The sequence below is a fragment of the Panthera pardus genome, unplaced genomic scaffold (genome assembly GCF_024362965.1).
Source record: "Panthera pardus isolate Hobbes unplaced genomic scaffold, ASM2436296v1 HiC_scaffold_2, whole genome shotgun sequence".
NCBI classification, from domain to species: Eukaryota; Metazoa; Chordata; class Mammalia; order Carnivora; family Felidae; genus Panthera; species Panthera pardus.
The window spans coordinates 59734808-59752734 of NW_026526765.1; the positions used below are offsets into that span (position 1 = coordinate 59734808).

At 43.2% G+C, this 17927-nt stretch overlaps 1 protein-coding gene across 1 annotated transcript in view; it reads left to right on the forward strand.

The window, feature by feature from the left end:
* The first annotated feature begins 230 nt into the window (after positions 1–230).
* Positions 231–17927, forward strand: part of DOCK2 (dedicator of cytokinesis 2) — a 413845-nt gene continuing 396148 nt past the window's right edge. The window contains exon 1 of the mRNA XM_053907087.1: positions 231–350. Coding sequence (XP_053763062.1) covers positions 308–350 — 43 coding nt within the window. The 5' untranslated portion in view covers positions 231–307. The remainder of the gene's footprint in view (positions 351–17927) is intronic.

Here is a 17927-nt window from a genome sequence, read left to right on the forward strand (position 1 = left end):
GTTCGGTTCAATCACTAGGCTCAGTTGTCTGGGAACTTCCTGACCTTGTGGTGGTGGCCTGGGGGGCCCCAAGTACCTGCTTGGCTTCTGCCCACTTGCCTAGCGAAGAGCAGGTTGGAGCGGACCTCCTGGCCTCCTAATGCGCCCCAGCCCAATGGGAGGGAGGAGGAGCGGGCGCCCCGGGGAGAGGAGGGCGGGCCCTGAGAGGGAGTTTGAAAAGAGGAAGGAAGTGGGGCCGGCGGAGCGCCTAGCCTGGCTGCTTCCCCACAGAACGACGCGAGGCGCCCGCAGCCCCCCTGGCCCAGCCATGGCCCCCTGGCGCAAAACTGACAAGGAGCGGCACGGCGTGGGTAGGTGCGGGCACGGGGTCCCCAGCTGGGGGAAGGGCAGTTGGCCAGAGAACCGCACGCAGAAAGATGCTGCGGGAGGCGGCGGCATGGGCGCGGGCCGGGAGCGCTGACCCAAGGTCTGAGGGCACAGTGGCTTCCTCAGCCTGCTGCGGGGCCAGCTGGGTGAGGAAGAGGAGGCAGAGGGAGAGGAAGGAGGGCACCCCGCCCTGTGGGCTTCGCCTAGCCCGTGCCCTTTCCCGCCCGGCGCGCAGCCCCCTGCCTCTCCCCAGTGCTGGTGCATCCCTTAGAAGCAGTCCAGCCCAGTGCCTGTCAACCTGGCTCTGTGTGCCAGACTCCCAGTGTTTCGATGAGTGGACTCCATTGCCCCATGTAGAGAGTGGGCCTCATAAAGGAGCGCTCGTTCCCTCCCCTGGCCCGGCCTTGCCTGGCCCAGTGACACCCATCTGTCTGCTTCTCCTGCCTGTTCCTTCTGGGTCAGATGACCCCTGATTTGGTAGAAGGTCCAGAGGGCTATACTAGCTTGTGGGGTGGTATTGGAGGGCAGAGTCCTTCACTCAGCCCTGGAGAGCCTATGGGGAGAAAGGCTTCTCTGCCAGGTTATCTGGGGATATCCAAGAAGCCAGCCTCATCAGCTTCAGCCATCTAAGCTCCCAGAAGCCTCTGCCTCAAGCTCAGGGGCGGAAGTGGTAGCTGGGGGAAGGGAGGCTTCAGGTACTGGGACTCATTCTACTAAGTGGCACCCGTGGTGCAACCTCCATAGACTCACTGTGGTTTTCAAACTCAAGTGTGAATTTGAAAACCGCTGTATGGCAGACACCACCCTCAGAGATGAGGATTGAATAGGTCAGAGGTTGGAGGATCCGGGGGGGGGGGGGGGCGGTGTGTGCTATTACTATGGGTAGTCCCAAGGCCACTGTTGGAGAAATACTGCCCTGGAGAGTTCAACATTTATCTGTTCACTTAATGGGCTCTAGGCACCATGGAGTGTTTTAAGACGAATGGTCCCCATCCAGACCACAAATAATAATCTATACCCTTGAGGGGCTCAGTTTCTTCATCTGTAAAATGGGAAGTTTGAACTAAGCCCCCAAAGGACCATGTTTAACCTCAAAGCTTCTCTAACTTTGGCCCCTCTAGCTGGGGGTATTAGGCTGAAATTTTTCTCAAGTTAAAATGGGGACTGTTAAATAGGGCAGACCATTGTAGGTGGAGAGGCCAATGTAGTGTAGGAGATGAAAGCTAGACCTGGAGGGGATATCTGGGAAAGAAGAGAGGTTTGCCTTTCACCTGAAGGGAATGATTATGCTCAGAGTAAGCTGGAGCCACATTTTGGAAGGCTATAAATGCCAGGCTAAGAAGTTGAGATTCTTTCTACTTTGGCAGTGGGGAACCAAAGAGGGCTTCTGAGCAGGGAAGAGGCATGAGCAGATTCATGCTGCAGCCAGTGTGGAGGAAGTTTGGGTGGACAGAAGGGCGAAGGTGCCTGGGCAGCAGACAAGAGACAGTATTGGTGGTCTAGGGCAAGCAGGGCAGTTAATGGGGGAGATTGAGTGATATGGAAGAGTCCCAGCCTCCATCCCAAGGGCTGCAGTGCATTCCTGCTGTGAAGGCCCTGTGCTAAGGTGTGAGGATCATGGGCTCTGGTGCTAGACTGCTTGTTCTTGGATTCCAGCTTCTGACACTTCCCAACCCTGTGACTCAGACAAGTTACTTACTCTCTCCAGGCCTCAGTTTCCTTGTCTGTATGATGGGGATAATAATAATACCTGCTTCCCAGGGTTATTGTAGGATTAAACGAATTCATCCACATAAAGTCCCTAGAATGACAATTGTACAAATCAATCCTCACTAAATGTTATCAATTATTATTCTTAGACTTTGTCCTCTGCATGGAGGTTTAGTTGAGGACATGACATCACAGGATGGGTTAGAGTTACAGGATGGAGTGGGGTTCCCACACTCTCTAGAAGAGGAAAATCCCACCTATGTGCTCAGAGATTGGGAACTCTGTTAGGCCCTAAGCTCAGAGGCTTCTTGATCTGATAGTATAGCTGACATTTTTCATGCCTACTTGTGAAAATTCTATTTCATTGGGGAGCCAGAAGGTCTATGACCCTCTAGGGAGCCAGAGAGCACTTGGTAGGTGCCTGCTCATCAAAAGAATCTCTTTTCTCTGCAAATGAATGCTGGACTAAGGGAGGTAACCTCCAGCTCTCTTTCTTAGGCCCTGGGTAGATGGAAGGAAAAGGCAAAGTTTAGGTTATGATGAAATGGGGGACTGGAGTCATGGAACACAAAGAACAGAAACCTACAGTAAGGAGTCTGGATTCTAGTTCCAACACCATCACTATATGCAGACAGATCTATGCTCTCGTTTTCTCATTGCAAGTTAAGTAATTAATATTTTTTGATTTCAAGGTGTTCTTTTATGAAGAGCATTTGAGATAATGAGTATGGGGGCTTTGAAGAAGAAAAGAGAAACATATAAAGGATTAGGGGGTTCTTGAAATATCTCCAGAGTCCCAGCCAGGCCTAAAACACAAGGATAATCTGAGCTTTGCTTTCCTATTTGGTTTCCTTGTCAGGAAACCAAACATTGCTGGTAACATTAGCCAGTCTTTTTCTGCCTTAATTCTCAAGGATTGCTGGTGTCTATTTGTCTTGGGGCTGGCTTTACATGAGGCTCCTTCATCATCAGAACTACTGGCTTCTTGCTCATCTTATTGTCTGGTAGGCAGCCAGTTGACCCTTCATATAGATCTATAGTCAGATTATTTTTCCTTCCTTGGGAAAGGAAGGAAACGTGTGATCATTAGGGTTCCAGAGAGTTCCAGAGGCGGGATACGTGTTTCCAAGAACAAAACAGTGTGACTCTGAAGTAAGAAAAGGCGCAGACTCTGTCCTTGGAGGAGATATATGTAATGTTAGAAGCTGTGGCTGTGAAGTCAGAACTGATTTCAAATATGGGCCTGTTTCCTCATCAATAGAGTGGGGGTAATGATGAATAATGTCAGTCTTGGGGGATTGTTGTGAAGATTGGATGGGGTAATGCAGGAAAAGCATTAGTAATGTGGTTGGCTCAATGAAAGTTAGCTACTAAGGTCAAGGGGGTTACCTAACGGCTCTGGATCCAAGAGAAACACAGAGTAATGCCAGATTCAGGACAGTTATGCCTTCCAAGAGTATAATATTTTGTGGTTTATAAGACCTATTCTTGTGCAATATCTTTGGCTCCAGAACATTTATGTGAGGCATTATCTTCATGTTATACATCAAGAAATCAAGGCCCAGAGTTCATATAATTTGGAAGCACTTGGGTGTGGCCTTAAATTCAATTGACTTTATAGGCCCTTTGCACCACACTAGGATGGAATCTGGGAAGGGGAACGTCATAGAAAAAGGCAAGTTGTTGGAATGTATATGGCATTTGGATCAAACAATAAATATTCTGCTTTGGTTTTAGTAGATGTTTATAATGGGAAACAAAACAAAACAAAAAACTTTGGAGAGGTAGGTTGCAGCCAGATTGTGAAGGGCTTTGAACACCAACCTTGTAAGTTTGGACTTCGTTCTGTGTACAATGGAAGTTTTGAGCAGGCATGCCACCCGTAAGAATTTAATATAATTAATTGTGAGAAGGGCGGGGATTGGATGTAGGAATACAAGAACAGAAGTAAGTGACCTTTTACCTGTTAACTGCCTGATTAGTTAACCCTGCAAGAGTCTACTTATAATAACATTTCCTTTTCACCTTTACTGTGTTAATCCTCTCTGCCTGAGTCTCAGTGATGAGAGCTTCCTCCTTGAAGGAGAGAAGGGAGAGCAGAAAAGGGAGAGGAGGAAAGAGTATAACAGTATCAGTTAAGAATAAGTGTGACTGGGTGATAGAATGCCTCTAAACAGTGGCTTACCCAAACTAGAAGTTTATTTCTCCCTCAAATAGAAAGCCCAGAAATGGTCCATGAAGAGGGGTTCATGGTCTACTATGCTGCTTCCTCAGCATGAGGCTGCTGCCTCCTGAACTGAGCTGGTTGCTCAAGCTCCAGTTGTCAAGTCCCCCTTCCAGCCAGAAAGAAGGATGAAGGGAAGTAGAAGTACATGACCTTTCTCTTTAAGGACACCTACCTGAGGGCCCACTTAACACTTCCTCTTGTTTCCTATTAGCTAAAGCCTAATCACGTGACTGAGAAGGGAAGCTAGGAAACGTAGTCTGTAATGCAGGCAGCCATGCACCCAGCTGAAAATTAGGAGTGCCATTTCTAAGGAAGAAGGGGAAGAAGGATTTGGGGGATGATATGTCAGTTTGTTTAAGGCAGCCATAAGAAAGTACCACAGACTGGGTGGCTTAAAAAATAGAAATTTGTTTTCTCACAGTTCTGGAGGCTGGAAGTCCAAGGCCAAGGTGCTGGTAGATTGGTTTCTCCTGAGGCATTGGCTTGCAGACACCTGCCGTCTCATGGCTTTGTCCTCACGCATTCATCTCTGTGCACGCTCACCCCTAGTGTCTCTTCCCCTTAGAAGGATGCCAGTTATATGGGATTAGGACTTCACACTAACAGCCTCATTTTTAATTTAATCATGTACTTAAAGAACTGATCCCCAAATATGGTTACATTCTGAGGTCCTGGGGATTAAGGCTTCAACAAACAAATTTGTGGGACTAGGCATGGATAACAGTTGAGTCCAGAAGGGATGACCCATTGTCTGTGGTATGACATTTAGGGACAGGTCAGGCTTTTCAGACAGAGAGTGAGGGGGGGAATTGGTGCGGGGGGCTTCAGTGATGCCTAGAAACCTCTTCTATATGCAGGCTGTCTCTGGTTATGGTTGAGTACTTGCTGGCAGTGTTGGGGAGCATTGGTAGTGCCTTCTAAGGGCTGTTTGGGAGGATCTGTTCTATGCCCCTCCCTAGCTTCTAGTGGTTTGCTGGCAATCTTTGGTGCTCCTTGCCTTGTAGAGGCATCATCCTGATCTCTACTTCCATCTCCATACAGTGTTCTCCCTGTGTATGTGCCTTTCTCCAAATTTTCCTTTTAATAAGGACACCACTCCTTATTGGGTTAGGGCCCACCCTAATGACCTCATTTTCACTTGATTACCTTTGTAAAGACTCTATCCAAATAAGATCACACATTGATGTACTGGGGCGTAGGACTCTAACACATCTTTTGTTTGTGGGAGGGGCACAATGCAAACCATACTAGGCTCTGCAAAAGTAGGAAAAGGGTCTTTTTCCATGTCTTGATTGGGGAATATGGATGAATCTGAGACCACCCCCACATACAGGAATGCCTGTGATGCTGTTGCAGTGCAGGACCCTAGACAGAGCTGCTCCATGCCAAAATGGACAGATTTGGAGTGGACAGTGGGTACTTGAATCTTGTGCGGCACAGGCTCTTATTAAAGGAACAAAATCCATTCAGACTGGTTCAATTAAAAGTTGTGCAGTATTTATGTGTATGTGAGGAGGGGGTAGGTATATTTTAAGGATCAGGGGAAATAAAAAAGAAATCCAGGAAACATGAGAGGCAGGTGTCTAGAAGGGTCTGAACTGCGACCACCCTGGAAACCTCTGTCCCCCTTCTTGTGGCAACCCAGCTTCTCTTAACACATCAGCACTATTCTCTTCTCTCTCCTCACCAACTCCTTCTAATTCCATCACTCATTCATAACTTTGATATTCTGATAACATCATAATAGTGGCCCCAACATGCCACCCACCCCAACTCTGCATGACTTTGCAATTCAAGTGTCTACTGAATCTTTTATCCATATTTATTTGTTCAAAGGTCTGAGAGAGGAGATCTGAATAGATGGACTCACATTTGCCAAGGTAATAATCAAGGAGGAGGGATAGAGAGCATTTTTCACTCATTAACTTGTTCAGTCATTTACTCATTCATTCTTCATTATTTCTTAAATATTTATTGGGAATTTCTTATGTGCCAGGCCCTATGCTAGACAAGGAAATTACTAGAATTAGACCAATATGGTTCCTACAGTGTTGGAGCTTATAGTCTAGTGGGAGAGATAAAAAAAAAAAAAAAAGGACTTTGTGGAAAAATCAATAAACATATAATTACATTATATGTGCCAGTGTAAGAAAAGAGTTTGTTCCGTGAATAAGAATATTGGAGAGAAGGGTCTGAGAAGGCCTCTGAGGAACAATGGAGGAAAGAATTCCAAAGGAAACACTTGGAGGGATCTTAGTACATGTATCTTTGCTATGGAGGCCAACTATATCTTGGACTGGTCCCTAGAAATTAGTCTGGTGCAACAAGAACAACAACAACAACAACAACATGTATTGGAAATCTGATTCCATCCTAGCATCAATTCTTAGGTGCCTGGCTTTCCACTGTCTAAAGCATCAGCAATTTGGGATTGTTCAGAAGTGCCTGCTCTTTGAGTCCACTAAAGAGATGGTCCTAATCCCTAGGCTTGTGAGAGCTTCATCAGTTAGTGGCTATCTTGTTCCCAATCATAGTGTTTGTATTTGAATGAACCTTAACAGACTGTTTACTAAGCTCTGCTTCTTCCTGAGATCAACATCCTTATATTGCTGTTGTATGTTGAGGCAGGCAATGTAGTCACCATAATATTATAATTTCTGGATCTTTGGACTTTTGTTTGTTTGTTTGCTTGTTTTTTTAAAGCTTACAGGTCTTTAATAGTCAATTACACATGGGTGCCACAGTCTGTGTTCTGTAGCAAATGTCCTGCAAATGGGAAAGGATAATGCTCATCACCATCCAAATCCAGAGGAATCTGGGTAGAGACACTACAAAGGTTCCCTTTAATAGGCACTTTCTCCCATCTTCCTACTTCATTTAATTGATGTGAGTTAAAACACAGTAAGGCTGAGTTTGTAAGCCTCTTAAGTCTTACTTGGTTTTTAGTTCTCTTTGGAGAAAGTCATCTCCTGTGACCTCAATAGGACACTGTCAGCTTCTGCACTAGTTTAAAGCTACAGTCATAGAAGCTGGGGTTGGAAGGGGATATGACTTCATTTCTCACTTTGCCAGACCCCTCTCTAGACATTACTCCAGGGCACTTAGAGTTTTCCTGACAACACATGATCCCATGAATCCAAGCCTAAACTAAGATGGTAGAAGGAGACAGGTAGACACTGTGACTTGCATAGATGCAAGATCCAACACAGATTCTGAATAGAACAGATGTTGAGCAGTCATTTGTTGGACTGGATTGAGTGGTGGCAATGCCAGGGCTGAGACACCATGATCAGCATGTTGGGTTTTGGCAGAGGGACAAACATAGTGCCAGCTGAACCTATAGGATTTGCCAAGGAAGTGGGAATTTGCTGCTTGCCTCACTAGTTGTGTCAGTAGAGAGTTGTCTCAGGAAAGAATGTTCTGGGTAGAATCAACAGTCAATGCAAAGGTCGTGAAGAGGGTACCTCTCTGATGTGTGGGAGGTCCCTGTGGCTGGAGGAGAATAAGCAAGAGGCAGAAGAGTAGGAAATGAATTCTCTGATGGGAGGTTGTATTGAGTAGTGCCTGGCACATGTTGCAATGACTTCAGCTTTTACTCTAAATGGAAGGAGGTGGGACACTGTAGGGGTTTCAGTAGAATTGCAGAATGTTCTGAGTTGTTTGGAAAGGATTATTCTAGATGCTTTATGATGGAGAGAGGGGAATTAAATGAGGAATCAGGAAGGCCAGTCCAGCAACTACTACAATAACCCAGGCAAGAGATGGTGGTGGCCCACACCAGGGAGGCAGCAGTGGAGGAGGTGAGATTCGCTTAGATTCTGGATGTGTGTGTTGTAGGTGGAGAAAATGGGATTTTCCTCATAGATTGGAATTAGGTATGAGAGAAAGAGAGGAATCAGGAGTGACTCCAAGGTTTTTGGTATGAGCAGCAGGGAGAATAGAATTGCATATGAGACTTCCTTACTTAAACTGTTGATCTGAGTTATCCACAGTGTCATAAATACTAACATTGCTCACCTTTTTTCAACATGGTACATTTACAGGGCACTTGTGCTACCACATTTAACCACCCTGTGAGATGGGTACTTTTATCATCCTTTCACAGATAAGGAAATGGAGGACCAGAGACCTTCAGGGTCTCACTGAAATGCAAACTCTTTCAGGCAGTTTCCTTACACTTCATTCCTGGAGGAACCTCTTCTGTTTTACTGAAGTACTCAGTTTTCATCTTTTAGTTATGTAACAAACTACATGTCACTTCGCCCACTGGATAGCATTGTCTGAGGGCAGAGCTCTGTTTTGGGGTCAACTTTGAGTCCATCCAGCTATAAGGCACTAGCAAGAACATGCTACATAAGAGAAAGTAATTGTTATTGTAACATGGGACCCCTTAGGAATCCAGTGGACGCTGTAAACTTCCTTCTTGCAAATCTGTACGTGTGCCGTTTTGCATTACAATTTCATCACGGCCCGTCCATGAAAGTGAGTTAAGTAAGAGCCCGGTAAAAGTACTCAGTAACTGTTTAGTAAACCAATACAATAGACACAGCTAAGGCATTCTGCCCAAGGTATAAATTTTTGGTTTTGGGAGCTGTGAAGGAGAAGAAAGCTGTTTTTATTGCCTATTCATATCAATTAAATTCAGTAAGCCTGTGTTAAGTGATGGTCCTAAATTGGGTATTATGCTAAGTGATGGTCCTGAGCTGGTTTTGATAAAATCACAGTCCCTGCCCTCAGGAAACTTACAATTCAGTAGTAATCTCTCTTTCTTCTTTTTGTTCAAGGCAACAAACAACACCATTATTAGTACTAATGTCTCCATTTCACAGGTTGGGCACGGGTGCACCTTTTGCTTCATGCTACCATAGCTCTTCCATCACCTTCATCATATTTCATTGCAGGTTCATGTTGAATTATTTGGCTCTTCCCTAGAATGTAAACTCCATGATATCAAGACAATGACTCTTGCTCTTCTCTGGCACAGAGCAGGTGCTCAATTAGTAATTGTTAATTGGATGGATGGGTGGGTGGGTGGGTGGATGGATGAGCAGGTGGGTAGATAAGTGGGTAGATGCATGAGTGGTAGGGGTGGGGAGGTGATGGGTTATGGGTGGCTTTTCACTATCTGGTGGTCTCATAAGATTCGGATGGACTGAGTTGCCCCGTCTTGCCTTCATCTCCTCAACCCTAACCGTTTCCTGTCAGGAGGCTGGGTTCTATGAGAGCAGTACAGCAATGAATGGAGTATTCTTGAACTCTTCCTCAAACATATGGACCCCTGTAGTTGGCCACTGTCCCCAAACTCAAATAGAGTCACCCTGGGATTTTATTCACATGGTCCAGCTGTCCCTCATTGGGACTATGTCCACATCACACCAAGCCTCCCCCCCTTCCTCCCTGCCCTTACCACCTTTATTCTCCACCCACCTCCTCAGGGGCTCTCACTCCATTTCTCCCCCTCGCCCTCCCTCTGCGCCTCCCTCTCCTTCCAGTCTCACCTCCTTCATGGGGCCTCTCTTGATCTCTCTCCTCTGAGACTCCACAGCTGCTGTCCACAGCTTAGCCTTTTATTTTTAAGAGTTTCTTGTTTTTTCTGGGTTAATTTTGTCTCTTCAATTAGATTTTACAAAAGCTCCAGGACAGCAGGAACTATCCCCTCTCTTCTCACTTTTCTAACTTGCAGGATCCAGCAGAGTGTCAGACACTCCCTTCCCTGGAAGTGAGGGGCTGAAGAAATCAGCCCTTGGTTTCATCATAAAGCCATTCTTCCAACTCTAGTGTGTGATTGTGTTAATATAGGAGAGAGTGTGTGTGAGTGTGTGTGTGCACCTACAGCAGCCCTGGAAAGGAGAGTGAATCCCATCATGATGTTTTAGAGTAGTGCTTAACAACTTTGACACTATTGACATTGGGGCCAGATTCTTCTTTGTTATGGGGCTGTTCCGTGCACTGTAGGATGTTTAGCAGCATCCCTGACCTCTATCAGCTAGATGCCGAAGCTCCTTCACTTCATCCTCTTACCCCTCCAGACTGTGACAACTGAAAATGTCTCCAGACATTGACAAATGTTCCATTGGGGGCAAAACTGTCCCTAGTTGAGAATCACTGTCCTTAGTTAGAGAACTCATGGCAATCCCACCTTTCTCTTGTTAGCTGAGCATGTCCCTTTGGCTTACTAAAAATGGAGTACAGGGACTCCTGGGTGGCTCAGTCGGTTAAGCGTCCGACTTAGGCTCAGGTCATGATCTCGCAGTTTGTGAGTTCGAGCTCCATATCAGGCTCTGTGCTGACATCTTGGAGCCTGGAAGCTGCTTTGCATTCTGTGTCTCCCTCTCTCTCTGCCCCTCCCTTGCTCATGTTCTGTCTCTCTTTGTCTCTCAAAAATAAATAAATGTTAAAAAAAAAATTTTTTTTAAACGGAGTACAGTGATAGGCACTTTAGCTTCTTCTTGGCTGTGTCATCCTGGACTATTCACTTGATCTTACACTACCTCAGTCTTCTCATCTGTAAAATGGAGATGACAATGATTGTACCCAAGAATTATGGTGAGGATTAAGTAGGTGACTATGGATAAAGCCCTTGGAATAGTGTTTAGTGCACAGAAAACCTCAGTGGAGGTTGTAATTCCTCTGTCTTCTCCTGGTCAGTGGAGGATTACTTCCTCCTTGGTTACCTCTGGCTGTGATTCTCAAACCTTATTCAATACCATCACTGGATGTGAGCTCTGGCCTTGCTGCTGGAAGCTTCTGCTGGGTCATGGCAGTTGCCCTCCCTGATGCAACATCAGGATGTTGCCTTGGTGCTGAGCCTGTCAACACCTTGCCCAGAGACTTCAGGCAAAATGCTTGTGCATTTACAATGAGTGTGTTTCACGTGAATTCAAAGTGGGCCTGCCAGTAGGTGAGTACTCCCCTAGGTTAGAGACCCTCCAAAGTCCAGCTCAGGGGCTAGAGAAGTGAACTCAAGGCAATTGTATTATTTTTCTCCATTATTGTTTTTGCTCCTCTTATGTATCTACTTTTCCAAACTCTATTATTAACACTTGGTATTTGCTGAAGCTTTTACTTTCAAACATGTCAGCAAAGAGCAGGGCCCCAGGTGAGGTATAAGTCCACCCTAAAGATCACAGAGCACTTGGCTGCAATCAAATTGGCAGCTAAGCTGAATCAGCATCTCCTGAAGTGATCTTAAGAAATTCATGAAAGAGTTTAACCAGAAGAAGGGGCATACCTGCCCTTCATGTTTGCATCCCTTCAGTTCAACAAGTATTTATTAAAGCTCTGTAAATATTGATTGAATTCTACTGTGGGAACAACACTGGGAATTCAGTGGTCAAAAGGCAGACTCAATCTTCACCCTCACCGAGGCTGGAGAAAACAGGAAATGAACAAGTCTAGTATATACTGTGTGTGTATATATATACATATATGTAAATATATACCTACACACATACACACACACACACACACACACACACACACACACATACACACACACACTAAATTGTAACATCAGAAATAGGCTGGTAAGGGAAGCAAGAACTTTGGACTCTGATCTGGGCTTGAATCCACTTTTTACCACTTTCTAGCTGTGTGGTCATGGGCAAGTTCCTTAATCTCTGAGCTTCTCACATGTTACATGAAGATAATAGCTTGGAGGATTACTGTGAAGATTAAATGCAGTGATACTAGTAGAATGCCAGGGATTTTATCTGTCTTATCTGTCACTATACCCCAGGACTCAGAACAGTACCTAGCCCACAGTAGGTGCTCAGATGAATATCTTTGCAAAAATCATATATGCTTGGTAGATAATATATGCCCAATAAGTGTTTACCTTTTTTTGGTGGGCAAGCAGTGTGTGCAGTGGTTAGAAAGCAGACTTCTGGATCAGTCAATTGACCTATCTAAGTTATGAGGTGGATAAGTTGTTTACCCTCTTTGTGTCTCAGTTTCCTCATCTATAAATCCAAGAGAAACATGTACTTACCTCCTAACATTGCACAAACTACAGCGACCCCACCCTAGTTGTTTCTGTGCACTGCATGCTATAACAATGGTGTTTACTTTTTATTTCTCTCAATTTGGGTTCCTGATGAACTGTGTATCTAAATATGTTTAAGTGGAATTGGTGGCTAATCAATGGGTTCTACTTCTAGGGTTGTTGAAAGTCTCACCTGTCTCAAAGTAGCTGTTTCCACTGGCTTGCCAACCCACATTTCCAGTATCTGAGTCCTCATTGGGTTTAATGAGCCCAGATGACCTTGGTACTTTAAACATCCCTTTGATCCTCAGCTATAAGTATTTTGGTTTGAGCCGGCTTGTCAGTAACCAACTGCTGCCTTGGTTCTTGGGTATAGTACTTTGATGGAGGAAGAAGTCAAATCCTTCATACAGATGTGTCCGTATTCTCCAGTGTCTGGAGACCTTATATGAAAGGGGAAGCTAGAATGGGTGTCTCTGGGAATCCTGCCACCCACCACTTTTTCCATCTTCCTTGGGTAGGCATGGCTAGGGTGGGGCAGGCTATGATTTTAGTGGCTTTACTTATTTTTTGTCCTATATCTTCCTCATGTTTTTCTGCCCCTTTCATCCCTCATTCAAAAGTTGACAGTGGTTAGGCCTACAGGGAATAGGGAAAAAGGTGATCTGTTTCTACACTGGTCAGAAGTAACTCAAATGAGGATCATAGATAAGCAATCAAACTTTAGCAAACAGTAGCATTCTTGTTCAAAGTTTCCTGTTAGTCATTTAGAAAATTTAACAGAATAGGGTATTGGTATGCAAAGCCACTTCCTTGTCAGTAATGTCTGATTTTCCCCAAATGGAGTCTTGAGAATAGAGGCCCTTATGCAAACGCAGAAATACATTTTTAAATTAAACAGCAACATCAGTTACTTTCATTTTCATACAATGTGCGTCTTTGGAATGAATACAGACCTTCATGTTGAATACCATGTTTCAAGATCTCTCCAAGACATTTTCTTAAATTGATCAATTTGAACCTTCTAATCCGATGAAGCTGGGCAGAGGGTGAGGAAGGGATTCCTAAGGAAAGATGAAGAGGAAATAGGGAACAAAACAGTCTCACCCCATCCTCCTAATGTCTGATGGACAGATCTTATTTGCTAGTTCCTCAGAGGCCAACTTATTTTGTGGATGGGATTCTTCTGTTAGAAATCTCAGTTGCCTCCATGGCCCTGCCCAGGTCTGTGACAGACATGTTCTCAGCCAAATTTCTGGGGTTGGAGGGAGCAAGGAGTGGGAGGGTCTGAGTTAGAGCACCAGCAAGCTGGAGCAGGTCCAAATGTCAGCAGCCTGTGTGGGGACAGGGTTTGAAATCAGACCAAGTGTAAAGGCAACAGAGAAACATGCTATGTTTATGCAGGAGAAGAGATTCCTGAGTCCCCTGAGGGCCTTCTCAAGGTCTGGTTTTGAACAAAGGATTAATTTTATTCAGTGTTGACCAACAGTGTCATTTGTTGCAAACTGCAGGGAGACAGATTTAAGGTGACCTAAAGAAGAGCTCTGAAGGAGTTCTTCTGGAAAGATTGCTTTAGGAGGTTTTATAATGCTAATAAAGAGAAAAATGATGACCATTTATTGAGGACTTACTATGGCCAGACACCAGTAAATCCTTTGTGTTTTAATCTCAGCTGAGCTTCCTAAGAACCCTGCAAATTAGGGACTATCATCTCCTCCGTTCTATGATTGGGGAAAATGAGACTCAGGGGTGTGAAGCTGCTCCAGCAGCCTTCCACTGGCCCTTACAGTGACTTTGGGTGGATTACAAAAATAATACCCCTCCCCTGCCCAGATCACAGGTTGCATACTAACCTCCAATGGGTCACCCCTTGCAGGGCAAACCTGTATAATCACATGCTGGGGCTCTGGGCTTGAGGCCGGAGCCAATAAAGGGCAAAACTAGGCCCAGGAGCCACATCTGCGTGACTCCAGATAGACTCTTGACTCCCAAGTTTTATCGTCTCTCAGGATCGAGATTTTCCATTACTATGAATACCTACAAACACTGGTTGGTCCCGTGGTGAAAGGGCTGATTTGTATAGGTGTTTAGACTAAATAGCCTCTAAGTTTCTTCCTTTTCCCGTAGAGAATGTGGCAAGACTGAAGCGTGAAGCAGGGTCTGGTGAACACCTGAGTACCTGCCATCTAGGTTCTGTGGGTAGGGAACAGGTGCAGAGAATGAATAAGGCACAGGGCTGGGTTAGAGTCCTGGCTCTTACTGCCAACAGGGTAAGGGGAGATTATGGGTGAGCCACTCAAACCTGTACCTCTGTACCTCATTTTCCTCATCTGTAAAATGAGGATAGTAGCTACCTCGTGTAGTAGTTATGAAGACAACACAAAAGGACAATTGAGAATATGCTTCTCTGGGACACAGTGAAACAATATTATAAATGCTTCTTTTTTATGTTTGAGGAGGAATCTGATCTCATTTCTTCTCCAAGGCTCCTTCACTGATATGATTACTGCTTTCACTCCATCCATAAGTTTTGTGAGGTTGTGTTTTCATTTTCATTTGTCTCAAAATATTGTCTAATTTCCCTTGTGAGTTCTTCTTTGATACCTTGTTGCTTAAGAGTATATTGTTTAGGGACACCTGGGTGGCTCAGTTGGTTGTACAGCCAACTCTTGATTTTGGTTTGGGTCATGATCTCACAGTCCTGAGACTGAGCCCTGAGTTGGACTCTGCACTGAGCGAGGAGTCTGCTTGAGATTCTCTCTCCCTCTTCTTCTTCCCCTCTGCTGCTAGTGTGCACACATGGGCTCTCTCTCTCTCTCTCTCTCTCTCTCAAAAAAGAGTATATTGTTTGATTTGCACATAGTTGTAAATTTTCCAGTTTTATTTCTCTTATTCATTTCTAGCTTCATTCCTCTGTCATTGGAAAAGACACTTTGTATGATTTCAGTGTTTGTAATGTATTGAGATGTGTTTTGTGGCCTAACTTATGGGCTATTCTAGAAAATGTTCCATATGCATTTGAGAAGAAAGTACATTTTGCTGTTGCAGGATGGAGTATTTTGTATATGTCCTTTAGGTCTGGTAATTTACAGTATGGCTCACATATTCTATTTTCTTACTGACTTTATGCTTACATGTTCTGTACATTACTGATAGTGGGACATTGAAGTCTCTGGTTATTATTAGCCTCTGCCTAGTTCTCCTTTTAATTTTGTCAGTGTTTGCTTCATACATTTTGGTGCTGTTATTAGGGACATCTGTTTATAATTGCTATATCTTCTTGGTGTGTTGACCCTTTTGCCAATATATGATACTCTGTCTCTTGAAACACTTTTGACTTAAAGTCTGTTTTGTCTAGTATTACCATACCCACTACAGTGTTTTTTGTTACTATGTGCAAGGAACATTTTTTTCCCCATTCTTTTACTTTGAACCTAACTTGTATTTTTGGATATAAAGTGAGTCTCTTGTAGATAACATACAGCTGGATCATGGTGGGGTGTGTGTGTGTGTGTGTCTGTGTGTGTGTGTGTGTGTGTGTGTGTGTGTGTGTCTGTGTGTGTTTGGTTATTGTTTTATAATCTTTTTATCAATCTCTGCCTTTTGCCAAGACAGTTTTATTCATTTACATTTAATGTAAATACTCATAAGGAAAGTTTTATTTATAACATTTTGCTATTTGTTTTCTATGTATCTTACATGTTTTTTTGTTCTTCAATTCATTACTACCTTCTTTTGTGTTTAATTGATTTTTTCTAGTTTACTGATTTGATTCCTTTCTCATTTACTTTTCTGTTTTTTGCTTATTTTCTTAGAGGTTAACCTGGGGTTCACAATTAACATCTTACCATAATAAGAATATATTTTGAGTTAATACCAATTTAGCTTCAATAGTAGACAAAACCTCTGCTTCTGTACAAATCTGTCTCTTCCCTTTTGTTGTTATTGTCACACATTACATTTTTATACATTGTGTATATGTGTGTATTATAGATTTTATAATTATTATTTTATGTATTTGTCTTTCCAGTTGTCTATTAGTGATGGACCTCTGTTTCTGTTTATCTCTTAACTTCTCCTTTATATTTGAAGAATAATTTTTTGAGAGATAGAATTCTTGGTTGATTTTTTTTTTCCTTTTAGCACTTTAAATATGACATCCCACTGCCTTCTAGCCTCTGTGGTTTCTAAAGAGAAATCACTTATTAATTTTATTTAGGAGTCTTTGTACATGATGATTTGCTTCTCTCTTGATGTTTTTAAAATTCTCTGTTTTTTGTTTTTTTTTTTTTTTTTTTTTGACAGTTTCACCATTATGTCTCAGTGTGGATATCTGTGTTTATTTTGCTCAGATAGCACTGACCTTTTTGGGTCTGTAGATTTATGTCTTCCATCAAATGAAAGTTTCTGGCCATTATTTTTTCAAATATGCTTTCTACTCCTTTATCTATCTTTCCTCTAATTATGGAATCTCCCATTGTATGAAGTTTGTGTGCTTGACAGTATCCCACAGGTCACTTAGGCACTGTTCATTTTTCTTTATTCTCTTTTCTTTCTACCTCTCAGGCTGGCTGATCTCAACTGACCTACTTTCAAGGTTATTGATTCTTTCTTCTGACTGCTCAAGTCTGCAATTGAGCCTCTCTAACATTTTTTATTGTATTTTTTAGCTACAGGATTTCTATTTTATTAGTTTGTCATTTCTATCTATTTAATAATATTCTCTATATTATGCGACATCATTCTTTTGGTTTTACTTAGTTATTTGCCCATAGTTTTCTTTAGCTAGTTGAGCATAAAGACAATTGATTTAAAGTCTTTTTCTTATAAATCCAATGTATATCGTTTGTGAGGAATTTCTATTAATTTCTTTTTGTTCTTCTGTGAATAGGCCATACTTTCTTGTTTGTTTGTTTGTTTGTTTACATGCCTCATAATTTTGTGTTGAAAATTGAATATCTTGAATATTATAATGTGCTAGCTCAGATGTCAGATTCTCTTCCTTGTCAGGGCTTGTTGTAGCTGCTTAATATAGGATATAATGGTTTGTTTGTTTAATGACTTTTCTAAAGTACTTTTGTGAAGACTGTATTATTTGTTGCAGTATGGTCACTCAAATCTCCAAATGCCTGGAGTTGAAAGGAAAAGAAATCTGCTGTTTGCAGCTGGACTCTGTATGTGTGTATTGGGGCATACTTTTAACACTTAACCAGGCCACTTGCAGCTCTGCCTTAGCCTGCCTGCATTTCCTGACAGCATGGTGCTTGAAGGTCAGTCAGAGTTGAGAGTTTACGGCCTTCTCCATCCTTTATTAGCATGTCCAACCATGTGCATAGCCTTCCAGATCCCCTGGTATATGTGGGTATTGTTCAATCCATATTTATCCATATTGTAGTAACTGTAACTACTTTATTCCTTTCTGTGGCTAAATAATATTCCATTGTATGGATAGACTCTTTTGTTTATACACATGCCAGTGGGGGGAAGACAGAAGAGTGTTAGTTAAGCAGGGGAGTGATATAATCCCATTGCACTGACTATTGCTCTGGCTAATGTGTGGCGATTGGATGAAGGGAGGCAGAGTAAATGTGGAAAGGCCCATGAAATGGCCATTGTTCTGTCTCTCTAATCCCAGTGGTC